The following is a 15,980-nucleotide window of genomic DNA, read 5'->3' on the forward strand; positions in this document are numbered from 1 at the left end:
GAAAAAGTGGATGACCAAAATCTTATATATAAAATTCTCGTGTCACAGTTTTCGTTGCCATACTCCTCCGAAACGGCTTGACCGATTTTGATGAAATTTTTTGTGCTTATCCGGTATCTATGAGAATCGGCCAACATCTATTTTTCATCCCCCTAAATGTTAGGGGTAGTCCACCCCTAAATTTTTTTTTTTTATTTCCAGTTTTTGGTAGGAAATCACCATGGCAACGGCTGTTGCTTTGTTGATGCTTCATTCGTCTCTATGGCAACGGCTATTTCATTTTTGCATTGTTCATGCCTTCTGCGTCTCCATGGCAACGGGCATCGCGCGGCAGTGGCGTACCCACAACGAGGGGCATGTATTATGAGCGGTGCAAGAGTGATCTGCCTGTAGACTGCCGTAGCGAAGTACGGGTACATCAGTTTTATGTTGCGTGCACGAGTCGGGAAACCATCGGTACATTATACAGCATTGTAATAAATTTTCACGGAATTTTTTATTATTACTGTAAATGGGAGATGTGGCATAATTCTTTTTCCATTAGTATAGCCGTGCGAAGCTGGGTCGGGCAGCTTTACTAATGGAAAAAAATTAAGCCACATCTCCCATTTACAGTAATGGTAAATAAAAAAAATTCAGTGAAAATTTATTACAATACTGTATAATGTACCGGAGAGAAAATGAATAGCACCGATGGTTTCCCGACTTGTGCACGCAACGTACAACTGATGTACCCGTACTTCGCTACGGCAGTCTACAGGCAGATCACTCTTGCGCCGCTCATTATACATGCCCCTCCTTGTGGGTACGCCACTGCCACGCGATGCCCGTTGCCATGGAGACGCAGAAGGCATGAACAATGCCAAATCCTGTTCTCATACGGATAAAGTACCCACTGTTGCCTAGTTTTAACCTCCCATGGGATCTAATTTTCGGAAAATGTCATACTGCGTAACATAAGGAACATTAGGGGCAGGCATATTTCGCGAAAAAATCTGCTCGGCGTCGGCGGTCCCTCTCCCACCCTCCCCCTACCCCTGCCCACTACCGCCACACCTCCCCCTCCCACTCCCGCCACACCTCCACTTCCCACACCACCACACCTCCCCCTCCACCCCCCAATTCCCACAACACCTCCCCCTCCCACTCCCGCCACACCTCCCCTTCCCACTACCACCACACCTCCACTTCCCACACCACCACACCTCCCCCTCCACCCCCCAATTCCCACAACACCTCCCCCTCCCACTCCCACCACACCTCCCCCTCCCACTACCACTTGCAAAATTTCAACGGTGATGAGGACTGCACTAACAATGAAATAGCCGTTGCCATAGAGACGAATGAAGCATCAACAAAGCAACAGCCGTGGCCATGGTGATTTCCTACCAAAAACTGGAAATAAAAAAAAAATTTAGGGGTGGACTAACCCTAACATTAAGGGGGATGAAAAATAGATGTTGGCCGATTCTCATAGATACCGGATAAGCACAAAAAATTTCATCAAAATCGGTCAAGCCGTTTCGGAGGAGTATGGCAACGAAAACTGTGACACGAGAATTTTATATATAAGAAAGATTTATATATATTTATTATATATATATATATATATATATATATATATATATATATCTAATATATAAAATTCTCGTGTCACAGTTTTCGTTGCCATACTCCTCCGAAACGGCTTGACCGATTTTGATGAAATTTTTTGTGCTTATCCGGTATCTATGAGAATCGGCCAACATCTATTTTTCATCCCCCTAAATGTTAGGGGTAGTCCACCCCTAATTTTTTTTTTTATTTCCAGTTTTTGGTAGGAAATCACCATGGCAACGGCTGTTGCTTTGTTGATGCTTCATTCGTCTATATGGCAACGGCTATTTCATTGTTAGTGTAGTTCTCATCACTCATTAAATACAGACCACCAATTATTCAAATTAAGAAGACAATTACTAACTACATCTGATTTCTAAAAAGGTCCAGTGAACTCTTTACCAAGTCAACCGATTTCGATGAAAATTGGCATTTATGTGTAATTGTTTCCAACTTGAGATATGGTAGTTGTAAGATTATGTATTTTAGTTACTATTTTTAGATTTTTTTTGGCCGGGGAAATTTGTGGCCATAGGTGGCATGGCCACTTGATTTTATATATTTATTTTAATTAATGTTGAATTATGGCTGTGACGTAATTTTAGTTTTAGTATTTGTCCTTTTTCTTTTTTTATAAGTATTGGTCTTTTATAAGTTTTGTTAATCTTATTTTTAAATATGTTTTTATATTATGTTTTTTTAAATGGTTTAGTTTCTTGATATTTAATTATATCGTTTTGGACTTTGAATCATAATACGGTGTACGATGCTCCCCCCCCGTGAAGATTGAAATGGACTGTTCCAAGGCAATAAGGTGGTGGGGGAAAATACGTCAAGAGGGACGGAATGAGCTGTATGAGGGAGTCGTCAGCTGATCGCCGTGGTGGACGTGTATGCGCTTCGGGCGTGACGAGCGCGGGTGATGGCTCGTGGTATTGGGCCGGCGGGGACTCATGAATATTTTTTAACATAAATCAGCTGACGTATATTGAACTTCGGCAAATACTTAGATTGTGGCGGGTGCTGCCAAGAGGATGAAGAGTCTACGCTACTTTTTTCGTTAATGAAGCATTTAGCATGTGTGCTAAAGTACAGCCGGCTAAACTCCGGGCCAGGAGGTCCGGGGTGGGATGCGACGTACAACGTTTAATCCAAGTAAGTGATTCCGGCTCCGAACTTTTGCCCCTGTAACCCCGGGGCGTTGATATAAACTTTGCCCACCATAACAGTGAACAATTTAAAAATGATTTTTGCCAAAAGACCCTAATTCCCACGTCGAGTGTATGTTGCGTCCTCGTACTCATTTTTACCGAACCTTCCATCAAGCATGCCATGAAGCGCCGTAAAATAAATTCACCCGGGTGTAATCAAGATGTTTTAGAGAGACATTAATTTTTACTAACTTTTACTTGAATAGTATTGTAATTTATTATTTATACATATATATATATTTAGAACGGTTTTTGTATCAATGTCTGAATTTATTTATGCGTTTATTGCAGTATTTATTATTTATTGGTATATATTAAAACGTGGCTATATTAAAAGCCTCTATAACCTTATAGGGCAAATGGTTTTAGATATAATTGTAATTTTTTTGATATTTGGTTGTAACTTAAATTCCTTACCATGCTCATGCGCAAATGGTCTCATTAAAGTTTTTCACATTTCGAGTAATTATGTTCTTTTCATTTTAAATACTATTAATCTGATCTCTTCCTTTTCTAAAAACCTTTTGAATAATTTATTTATGAATTTTGGGGCAGTCGTTTTTTGGAGCAGCGTGCAAAATAATAACTTAAAAAAGATAAACAAGATTGGAGTGTTGAAGACTGTTCCCAGACGGGTGTCTAACTTGTGGTGGTGTGACACCGGGAGTGTCAACCGCGACATTGTCTGTAATTGAATAAGGGCCCTTAAAAAAACCTGAAATTGCTCGAAGAATCCATAAAAACTCCTTAATAAAGACTGATTTCAAGAAATGGATACATTCGGGCATTATAATGTTCTTCTGTTCCGACTTGGCAGCAAACAACGTTTGCCCATGCGTAGTACAATTGAAGAATTTCAAGCCACGTGATTAGAAGTTTTATATAAAAAAACTGTTTTGGATTTATTTTACCTATTTTTCATCTGGCCTTTAAACTGAAAATATATATTTTTACTGTCTTACTTTGGACTTATAAAGTAAATGAAATTAGTGATCAAATATAATGTTAGGGCTGCTAATTTCAGTGATTTCTGAAGATAATCCTGGACAACATCTGTAAGGATTGAACTAACCAATATAATTACCTATTTTTTGTGCATTGTCGAGGGATGGTTAGTTTTTTACCTCTTGATGGTAGTGAAGTGAAAAAGTTTCCTAAAGACTCCTTGACTTTTGAATGCACAAGAGGGTACGAACTTTGTAAGGTGGTTGGATAGGGATTCCAATTCGGGTTGTCTGGACTGCTAGACTAGAGAGTCACCACAAACACCTTGCTCCATACGCTTGTGTAGGTTAGTGCCTTCACAGGTGTAAACAGTGGTTTGAGTGGCATCTGGAGTTCCCAGGATAGCATGTGGTTGGATCACTACCTTGAAATCTACTTTCATGTTAAATCATGAAATCACTTTCCATCATTTGCAATTAACTTGACTGGCTGTATGAGAAGTGTTTTAATGTAAATGTTTAATGGCCCTACTGTGACTGCATTTATAATTTTATTATTTGCTGTGAGTATTTTACCTATTTAAATGCCTCATTTGAGGTTTACACGTGATAATGTCTCTCTTCTGGTTACACACCCATGATATTTTAGTTTCATGCCGTACTATAAATATTATGGTCCAATTTGTTCCAAGAAAACAGAGTGCATATTAATCAATTAATTTTTTTTTTTTTTCAACTACATAAAACCTTAAAATCCCACTTAAGAAAATTTCCTTTTTAATAAGTTAAAAAAATTTAGCATTAGAACTATAAATATATTACCATTACAAAACTGTTACCAGCTACAGACCCCTAGCACAGAGCATAACTTGCTGTAAAACCAGCCTTTCTCTTACACAATTTTTTTTATAAATATAACAAAGTTTTAAAACTAAACTCGAAATTTAAATAAGCCTAAACAAAATACCATTAAAACTTATGAACAAACTGACTTATTTAGCAGACAAAAAAAAAGAGATGAACGCCATTTTCTAGATACATTTATATGCACTATTTTCTGTGTACTTTTGATGAGAAGGTCATAAAAACAACATCTGTGAAATGAGATTTGGTGTCAAATTTGTGTAAAAGATAAGCAAAAGATTAGAAAATTGCATTTCAAATTCAAAGCATCACAAAGAACATTATTTTTTGAGTTTATTGGGATGCTAACTTTTCAGGCCCCTACTACATTATTGGCAGTTAAAAAATGTATATTTATTATAGCTGGGTGGGACTGGGAATTTTTATTTGCGAAAATTTTGGACAAGGAAAAAAGTTCCTGCAGAAAACTGGTCAGGATCAGAAATTATTTGAAATAAAAATTTCTATGGAAAAATGTCATTTTTATTGTGTAGGTCCAAATCTAGTGGTTATCTAGAGGCAGGTCATTTTCAAGGACTGCAAAATACTATGAATTGGGCCAACCTTATTAAATTGTATGATAACCACGAAATTAAAACGGGAAGTCTGATTTTCGAAATAGTGACTAAATTAGTTCATATTAGTGCTTTCAACTCTAATAATTCACTTATTTCAGTACTTACGATAGCCACGCACCAATCTGTAAATATAACAAACACATTTACAGTGAATTTCCAATCCATTGTCACTTGTATTTACTTTTGTTTATGTTGCTTTCAAGGCAAGTGTCTCAATGTCTATAGTGTTTTAGATGACTGCTGCAAGTAAGCTGCTACTGTGTAATCATGGTGATAGTTACTTTCCATTTAAACATTGTTTCAACTACTGTGTTCACATTTTGTCCATAATGCAACAGTCCCTGTGTTTTTGTTGTAGTCCATGTCAAATCCATGTTTTTTTCTCTGATAGTACTAGTACGTATGTAATACAAACCAAACCAATAACTGTTTATTACCCATTTAATTATTATGTCTAAAATTTGTATTTTCAATTGTGGAGAAGACTTGTTTTGTGACGGTAGTGAAAAAACTTTATAACTTTTTGGGGTTATGTTTCAAATGTTTCATATGTTGGTTGTGCTAGTTAATATTTTGTATGCCACTGCACCGCTAAGTTGGAGTTTGAACTGCTAAAAATGGAGCGTTTTCGATTGCTTGCATATGTATTGAATCATGTTAGAGTGCAGTGATTTCTTTGAAAATAGTTTATGAACAAGTTTGGCACATGGACCGAAATAAAATTGTGGAACTGGAAAAAATAGTTTCCTGCCCGACATTTTGGGAATGGAACGTTCTTGCCCAGCTCTAGTGTCTGGTTTTTTTTAGTTCAGCTGAAAGTACTGCTCTCCGAATTATTGATTTTGGTGTTCATAGATAAAGTTGTGTTTTTAGTTTTTTTTTTGTGTACATTGTAAAAGGCAGATTTTTTTTTTTGTGCAGAAGACTTGAATGTTGGAGTTGTAGTGACGTTCTGCACTTTCGCCATCACGCTGCTGATGGTGTTCGGTGCAGTGAAGGGCAAACCATCGTACTTGATGCCATTCTTCTGTCTTCAAGTATTTGACTTCTGCATTGCCAGGTTGGATTTTCTTTTGTGTACTGGTGTGATTGTGGACTGTAAACCACATTTTTCTATTCAATTGAATCGTAGAATGTACTAATTATTGGATACAACTTTTTTTGTTTTATATTTATTTCAATTTTGTTTTTAAAACAGAAGATTTCTGTGTAATTGTTTTTATTTTTACAATATATTTGTTTGTAATATTAGGCCTGTGTGAATATTATAATTTTTGAATATGAATAATAAAATATACATACAGTGAAACCCCTTATTTACACTTTTCAGGGGAATAGATACAAAAAGTGTAAATACGGTAAAAGTCAGTTATAACGTAAATTTATAACGGCGCCAAAAGTTTGTTATAGCGAATTTTCGTTATAGCCGAAATTTAAAAAAAAAATCTTATTTTTGTAGCATTTTTAAAATATATTTTCTCGCTTGTTTTTACTATGGAAATTCACAACAAAAGTAAAGGAAATATACATAAAACTTACTAAAATAACATTTTTAAGCTATATCAGCACTTGCCGACTGCGAAATATGAGACCGCGTGGCCGTGATTAGGCCGTCTCCCATCGTGGCTAAGCGCACAGCTGTTTGTTTACATGGACGGGCGGGCGGGGTCATGCAAGGTCATGTCGGCCGCTTCCTGTCGCTTTGACCGCAGCTGGTTTGCTGGAGACGTGCACTAAGCTGATGATACCGGGTGCATATTTGCGGAGTTTTGAATACAAAAAAAAATTAAAAAATCTCTAATTACGTTGGACAACCATACAAATTATATAAAATAATTTTTCCGACAATTGGTCAGTAACACAAAAATAATCACTCGTACAGACCCTTGAAAAATAACACAAAATTAAAAATCACTTTTTAAATAACGAATCAATTTTCGTTTGCCTTGATTTCACTAGACTTTCGGACAAAATAAACGACTGGACCTCTTGGAAGTTCATTAAATATTTTGTCGTAGCATTTGTATGCTGATAAAAACGACTGATTGTGTCAAGTGCCTCCATCATTGACATTTTCGACGGAACAGATACGTCACTTGGTTCGTCATCATTATTGTCATCATCTTCAGACGCCGCTTCGTTTTGATTAGAAAAGACGAGCTCGACAAGTTCTGTGTTCGTCAACTGCCCGCACGCGTACGATGCAAGTGTGAGACGAGTTATGCTCATTTACGGGCTACAATCAGGGAAGCCTACAACTCGCATAGTTTCGGTTCCCTGCAAGAATTTCCGAAGATTTCCGAAGTTTTGCGTTTTGGTATTAACGCCACTTCAGCCGCTAAATCAGAAGTTTCCAATGAAACGAAGCATGTTGTGACTGACCTAACCTAACCCTTCGATTTTTTTTTAATTTCAATTTTTGAGAGAAATCCGAAGTTGCACGAACGTTGTAGGGAACCGAAACTACGTGAGTTGTAGGCTTCCCCTACAATCTGCGTGATTCTAAATAAGTAATGCTCGCAGCGGGGTCCTGTCTTGCTTTCGTCGCCGCGAGGCAAGCTATGCTCGCTGTGGGGCCCCACCTTGTGCGGTGTTGCCAAGATGGCCACATCATGCGCGTTGTTTCGTTTGCCGGACGCGTGGAATTGTGCGAAGCTGTTTTTCATTTATTAAAGAAATTGTAGATGTTTTCTCATTGTTTTAGAGCAAAATTACAGGTGTGTAATCTATCGCTATAGCGAAAATGAGCCCACGCTGCATTCGTTATTTCCGAAATTTTTATCCTACGCAGCATATGCAAAACTGACGGTGCCGATGGCAATTATCGTTATAGCGGACTTTACGTTATAGACCGTATTCGTTACAACAGACTTTCACTGTACCAGGAAAGTGTAAATTGAGGGAAACATATTTTTAAAATGTAACATACCTGGTTTAATGCAATCCTTTTACTTCAGTAGTCAGAGACATCAAAAAAGACACCGTGAACGAAATGTTTTAAAAAAAATCCTTCATTAGACCTATGTAAACAAAAATAAATTTACAATATATAACTATATAACTTATAAAATTGTGTGAATACAGCATTGAAGCAATGTGTGCCATGATAAAATGTTAACATAAAAAAGGTTTTGTAGGCTTATGTGCAAAAACTTTCAAGCCTAACTTAGGCATATTTCTTTGTAAAATAATCAGAAATCTTGGTTTGCTTGCATCTTTGAGTGTTCATGCACATGATCTGCTTCTCTAAAGTATAAAAATTATCAAAAACACCATCACTGTTTTCACCAGCAGATACTCCAATGTAGTCTGGCAGAGTTTGAAGAGCAGCAAGAGCATCTTTACTCGTGGGTGTTGTCACTTCTTCATCATCATCATCATCATCATCATCATCTTCATCATCTTCATCAGTATCCTGTTGAGAAGTACTGACATGGCTTTCTACAATATCTTCTGTATATTGCACTTCCGAAGTGATCACCTGACTGTCCACATCCACATAATCTTGAAATAATTTCTCCTGCAACACCCTGTCATGTTTTTCAACATATTCAATGTCACTGTAATCATCTTCATTGAGAGTGTAAGCCTTTTCTGGGAACACAAATCCAGCTTTTGCAAAGCAGTTTTGAATTGTTGATGTTTTTACTTCTTTCCAGGCTCTTGCACTAAAATGCAATGCAGTCAGCAGATTTATCTTCATCAAAGAAGGGTCTTTTCCAACATCAAGCATTGTTACTGCCCTTGAAACTAGGTATCTGCGGTAAAAAAACCTGAATGCCTGAATGATACCCAAGTCAAGGGGCTGTAGCTCACTCGTGCAGTTTGCTGGGAAGAAGACAATATCAGTGTTGCGAAGCTGGATTGTTGCTTTGTGTGCAGAGCACTGATCTATGAAAAGAAGAACTTTCCTATTTTGCAAAGCCATTTTTGAATCAAATGCATGCAACTGGCTCTGAAACAAAGCATTGGTCATCCAGGCTTTGGTGTTTGCTTCGTACTTTGTTGGGAGTGACTTGATCTTTTTAAAACACTGAGGTTTCCTCACTTTGCCAATGACATAAAAGGGGAATTTTTCACTTCCATCTGCATTGGTAAGCAATACAACACAGTAATCCATTGCTTGCTGAGCTTACCTCCGTGACACGTTTCCCCTTTAAAACTAAAGGTTTTGTCTGATAGAACATTGAAAAACAACCCTGTTTCGTCAGCATTGAAAACATTTTTCGGGTCGAACCCAGCAATTTTTTCCTGTAGCTTTTCCTTCCAATGTTCCACAGTCTCCACATCCACACTTTTGCTTTCACCACAAATCACCTTGTAAACAACATTGTGATGCTGCTTAAACCGATCAATCCATCCATTGGAAGCTGAGAAATCTTGAATTCCCAGCCTAGAGGCAATAACACGTTCTTTTTCTCTCAGTATTGTACCATTTATTGGTAAATTTGCTGCACATGCACCAGAAACCACTCAAAAAGATTATCTTCCCGCTGTTTGAATTTTGAGTCCTTCACTTATTTACGTTTTTTAGCACTTGGCCCTCATCGTGCGGCATTTGCAGTGATGATTTTTCGGCTTTTGATGATGGTGTTAAGTGTGCTCACAGGGATTGAAAGTTCTTTCGCAAGGTCCACACGTGATCCAACATATTCGTCGAACTTGGCAATTATTTTAATTTTATCGGCAACGGTGATAGTTTTCCGCAGTTTCACTTTCTCCATTTTCTCACAGATATTAATAACGACAAAGAGTTAAAGATGTGTCAAATACATTTACTGTTAAAGCCAATGATACTACCAGCGCTCGTAGCGGAAAGCTGTGGAAATAGAAGTCATTGTGAATTGTGCAAGGTTACTTGCACTGTTCACGGCGCGAACGCATTTACATACGCAGCTTTTGGTGTATCTTTCTTCTATGGCGGCCATGTTTCGATGTTTATAAACACTGAACGAGACGTTAATAACGGGAATGAAGAAACTTTTCCGACGTAACAAGCGTGAAAACGACATATACCGCCTTATGGAAAATAAATTTGGCCAAAAACAAAGGAGGTAAATAACTGGAAAACGTAAATACAGTTAACGTAAATACGGGGTTTCACTGTATTGGATTCAACCTCGAATACAAACACTTTGAAATAATGAATATTCATTTGCTTACGAATACTCAACATACCATACCTCATGAGTTTGTCATATACCAATCTTCATTGCTGAGATTGTCATTTGTGCAATATAAATAAAACTAACCATTTTTGATGGTCAATGAGACTTCATAATCAAAAACATGAACAATTTTAAACATGCAACTAGTATTCAAAGTTTTTTGCTACTTTAAAAGTGAGATTCACATATCTAACAAGTTAATTTTTTTTATGAGCTATGCTCTTTGGTAAAAACTTTGTATTGAAATAATGACATTCCTTGAATTTCAAACATTATAATATTACTTTATTTTTGATTTAAAATTTGAAATTTGGTTAAATGCTGCAGTTATGGCCATACTGCATTGTCTGTGTTAGAATAAGCCTCGCACCATGAATTTTCAATACACGTTTTACGAAAATTTGTGCGTTATTAATGTGTAAATACATGCATGTTTTCTTATTATTATTATTATTATTATTATTATTATTATTATTATTATTATTATTAAGAGAAAAGAGAAAACGTCTTGCCAAAAACAGAAATCATAGCAAGGTGCGTAAATTAAAATGTTTACCATTACATCCATCACTTCAAATTTTTTACTTCAGTGCTCAACGAGCAATGAAATTGTGTTTAGTTCCTCGAATTGCTGTTGCGTCACGTGTCACACCAACCGGTCAACGAATGGCTAGTGGTTTGTGTATTCATCAGATGTTATATGTTATATCTTGAATGAGGGAAATGGTATACAGATAGAACAGCCTCACAATGTCGATACGAGCGAAAGTAGATGATTTGTCAAAAAATACAACGTAGTAGCATGCATCGTGTGACAAAGGTTTTGACTGTCGTGTTTGTTATTGTTTGGAATTAACGTTTAAAAGTTTAATGAAAAAATAGTTTAAAAGTTTGGAGATAAATATTATATTATTATTTTTTTACTTAAATGCTGAACATTATATACAGCAATCATCTATAAACAGAAACATTTTAAATGGGGAAAATTAACATAGGACTGTATGGAAGTGATTAAGGGAATAATTTAATGGATGTAATAGGTAGGAAAACATAACACTTCCCCAGATATACCACTGGCTGTGACAGTACAGGGTGTTGTGTTTTGAACAGCCTGACGGCTGTGGGCTACCTGTGCTACCTGCCGGATATCCACCGCGTGGTGGCCCAGAACATGCGACTGCCGTTCCGGGATGAGCTACTGCGCCTCAACCCCCAGTGCCTGTCCCTGCTCGTCCTGCTGTCCTTCATGATCGCCATGATGGTCAAGGTACGGTGCTTGTCCGCCCCTCAAACAGTCATTAGTAAATGATTTATTGAAATGACAGAATTTAATAGTAACTTGCTGCTACAAATAGTTTCTCCCACTTTTCTCTTGCAACTATGCTTATTGTATAACACACCATAAAGCATTTTAGAGTGAAAACTTTGTAAGCATCACAATACTCTACGTGAAAATTAGGTACATATATCTTTGTGTAACAACATTTAAAATAAAATATTACAGTATAAGTTTTAAACTAAAAAAAAATTGTAAATTTGTTTCAAGAAAATTTTTAGAAAAGTAATTATGATCTGTAGCAAAGTATCTTATCATTTATGAATGTCTTGAACTTAGTTTACTGTACCTGAACTTTCTCTTTGAGGAGATGCGGTCAGCAATAAAGCCCAGGAAATGGTAGTGTGTAATGAGGTGGGTGCGTTGTGGGCAGGCGTACTTCATTGGAGTGGTGTGGAGCTGCTACAAGTACCTAAGCCTGCGTCTGGTCGCAGCCCAACGTACCATCCACTACATCGACCCCGACAGCCAGTCCCTGCTGCCCGACCTGCCCGACTACGAGACTGCCATGGGCGACCCTCGCTTCGCAGCGGCCATGAAGAAGTTCCCGACCCCTCCCCCGTCCTACACCGCCGCCGTGGCCACGGTCCCTCCGGTCCCACTGGCTGTGTCCATCCCCGCGGAAATCCCTGTTACCGTGGCGATGCCTATGTCCGCACCCCCTTCCCCGGCCGCCACCCCCACCCCCACCCCTACTCCCACCCCCACCCCCACCCCTGTAGCCCTTTCCCCACAAGTCAACCCATGAGTGGGTGACGGGGGCAGATGTTAGCTAGCATTGCTTTCATCAACTTGTTATGTTAACCTTTCAGGCATACTGGTTCTCGGCTAATATCTCTCAACTGTCTTGTTAGCGTGGCGTGTGTGAGAAGGAAGTAACATCCGAGGTGAGCGGGCTGAGGATTTGTGGGTTCCTCTGTAGCATTTATTGGCAAGTGATCAGGTTCGACTTGCCATCAATCCTTGCTTACATCATAATTTTTATTTGGTTCAAGTGTTTTTGCTGTGCTTCAAATTTTGCATCTCATTTTTTTGTTCCAAATTTAGCATTTTTGCTTGTGCCTCCTGATCAAGATTTAGTTTAGGAGACCCGCAAGTATTTGGCTGGAATTTTTGTGCCTTTGATAAAAATATTTTTCTCTATTATCCTTACGTTGGTGTTTTAATTTATCTGCCAACCAATGCTAGTGCATGGTATGGAAATGCTTTATTAACTAGTTATGGTATTGTAGCTTTATTGGTTATCAGATTTTTGTTGCACATTTTGTTTCTGTGGTCACATTAACATGACAGGGTAGTTTTAACTTAACACTGTAATCTAATTTAATCAAATGTTTTAAATCAAATTTTTATTTAAGTAAGAACATGTTACAGAGAACAAAACTATCTATATTATAATTTTTAATCGGTAATAAACTTCGTAGTAATTAAAGATTTCAGTGATTTATCTTGGTGAAGAAATGATTTTTATGTTTAATTTGGCTCACTTATGATGTGAAAGAGTAGAAAATACTTTTTTTTTTAAAAAAAAATATACATAAATAGAGAAGTAAAATGGTAGTTATTACGTTGATATTATTTTTACACATCTCCTTAATAAAGTGCATTGTTTCGTGTGCTAAGGGTTTATTATTATTATTACAGTCAAACCTCGCTCGTACGGCCCCTGGTTCGTACGTACACCTCGGTCGTACGTACAGATTTCAGGAACCGTGAAAAATAAGGCAAAAAATTTTTAAAAAAAAGTTAAAAAATATGAAAAGTGTAAGAAATACGTTAAAGTTTATTAAAATACAGTCGTAACCTGCAGCGTTTATAACAAATATGGGCAACATACACAGTAAAAAATAAAAAGCAGCAAATTGATGGAATTTACCGTCAATAGCGCACCGTACGCGGAGAAAGGTCATTGTATTCGGTCAGCTGTTGTTATGGCACGGCGAAGCCGGCTGGCTCTCTTTGTTCCCTGAGCTGCGCATGCGCAGTATAACACTCTACGCTCCGCCCAGACTCGTGACGTTCCATCAGCAGCCAGCCAATAGACGCGAGCTTAGCGGAAAAAAATATAAGCTCTACCTCCCGTGTACCAGTTTTGTCCAGTTCTAATACCGGTTTATTGGTATACGCACCAGTTTTCTCGCTGCCGTGACATGTTCAAGTTTACGTTCATCTTGATGTCTTGATACCAATGAATAATTATTTACAATCCCCAGAAATAAATGGTTAGTTAAAAAATATGCATCAACTGTGTAATACTTCTTAAATTATAAAATACGTATAAAACAGTTATAAGACACCGCTCATTTTATTTTGTGAATATTATATCTCATACGTACCAGTATTTCAGCTAAGTTATGAAATAAATACAGTATCAGAACTTACAAGCCACGTAATATTTCCGTTACGTTCATACATTCGTGAGTTTACGTTTTTGCCTCGTGCATTTTAGATCGTCTCGTGCTATAATTACTCGGACTTATTGCTACTCTTAACTGATTTGGATTATGGATTTTGGTTGGATTACTTTGGATTTCTTTTTCTTGACTTGGCAACGAATTTCATCTGGATTTAGATTTTTTGTTTCATTACTTGGATTTATTTTGCTTCGGTTTTTGGAAGACCTTCGCTACTTTTTGGACACGCATTTCGTACATCATGAGCGGAAGCAAGAGAAAAGCTATTACGCTTATGGAAAAATACGAAATAAAATAAACTTTTCTATAAAATATATATATTTTGCGATTTAAAATGCTCATTGCAGCCTATAAACGTTACGTTTTTCATGATGTTTTTAGGCCTACTAGTTAATCTTATCTACATTTATAAAGAACCCACTGTATTTTTTTTTATTTGAGCAAATATGTTATGCGTTAATTCCAGCATAATAAACATACGTACATGTAAAAAATTTACTTGTTTGCCAAAGGCACGCACATGTACGTGCCGTGTATAGACACGGTAACGGCAATTCATTTCCCGTGGCAGCGGTGGGAAAAAAATGGGGGGGGGGGGGTAGTAGCCACAAATGGACGTAATTTGGCTTCACTGGTTCGTACGTACAACTCGGTCGTACGGACAAATTTTGGAGAACCGTGAGTGTACGTAAAATCGAGGTTTGACTGTATTATTAGCATGCATTTGTAAGGAAGAGAAAATGTTATCCTTTTCTATTACGCAGCCCTCTTTGTGATTTGAGTTTCATACAGGATAAAATGTTTATTTCTTAGGGGTTTGTGTGTGCTAATCAGAAAATGCAATGCTATGTTGGATATTTCATACAGTGGACACTTCACGTTTCAATGAAAATGTGCATCGGAAGAAAATCAGTGTAAGGAAGTAGTTTTCATGTGCACAGTATTATAGGCATCACAAAATGTTCGAATTTTTTTTGTAATGACTAGTTTATATATGCATTAAAACAGTATTCCGTTTTTGGAGATATGCCTTTGTGGGGATGGTTTTTATTTGGGGTCAAAAAAGTTCACTTTTTCTATTATATGTAAAGGCTAGAAGGAAAATATTTTCCTATTAACATCGCAGTAGTGGCAACACTTCATTACTCTATAAAATCATTCAAATATGCACAGGTTTTAATTATGCTATCAGTTTTCAACATGTAATAACTCATCAGGAACAGTATTTACAAAAGTGTGGACATACATTTTGAGAAGTTTGTTGTTGTAACACTGTGAACCAAGTCCATGCTTCAGGGTTCACATGATAGAACAGTTAGAATTTGAAAGAGTCAAATAAAATTAGTGTATATTTAATAAACTGCATTAGTATTGAGTTTCTGTAATTGTTATATTTCCTGTGTGTGTGTAAAATAAAGTTGTATAAAATTATGTGTGTGTTGTATGAAATCATATTTCTTGTTAATTTAAATAGTGAACAGTTTTCAAGTATATGTTTATAAAGAGCTGTGAAATGTAATGTATTATTCTGTATTTAATGTTATAATTGCAAACATTTGGAAATAAATTTTTTTTTCTGAAAAATGATTTATATATCTGTGAACATTGAAACGGCTAAATGATAATGCATGAAAACAATTAAATAAAAAGTCCTTTAGTCAACAATAATGTATTCCTATTAACCTGGAAGACATCTTGAAAAGTTGTGTATATCGACGGGTTGTTTCAGCTTATTGGAAATATTTTGTGTGGTGATTCCTTATAAAAATTGATTTTATAAATAACATAAAGCTAAGTAATTTGAATGAATTGTTTATATTCAACTCTGAA

The 15,980-nt window shown here is 36.9% G+C and overlaps 1 protein-coding gene across 1 annotated transcript in view; it reads left to right on the forward strand.

Annotated features, from left to right (window-relative positions):
* Positions 1 to 15,734, forward strand: part of LOC134530523 (lysosomal-associated transmembrane protein 4A) — a 30,906-nt gene extending 15,172 nt beyond the window's left edge. Inside the window, exons 4-6 of the mRNA XM_063365417.1 lie at positions 6,154 to 6,292; positions 11,511 to 11,667; positions 12,110 to 15,734. Coding sequence (XP_063221487.1) covers positions 6,154 to 6,292; positions 11,511 to 11,667; positions 12,110 to 12,484 — 671 coding nt within the window. The 3' untranslated portion in view covers positions 12,485 to 15,734. The remainder of the gene's footprint in view (positions 1 to 6,153; positions 6,293 to 11,510; positions 11,668 to 12,109) is intronic.
* The last annotated feature ends 246 nt before the right edge of the window (positions 15,735 to 15,980 follow it).

The sequence above is a fragment of the Bacillus rossius genome, chromosome 3 (assembly GCF_032445375.1).
Source record: "Bacillus rossius redtenbacheri isolate Brsri chromosome 3, Brsri_v3, whole genome shotgun sequence".
NCBI lineage: Eukaryota > Metazoa > Arthropoda > Insecta > Phasmatodea > Bacillidae > Bacillus > Bacillus rossius.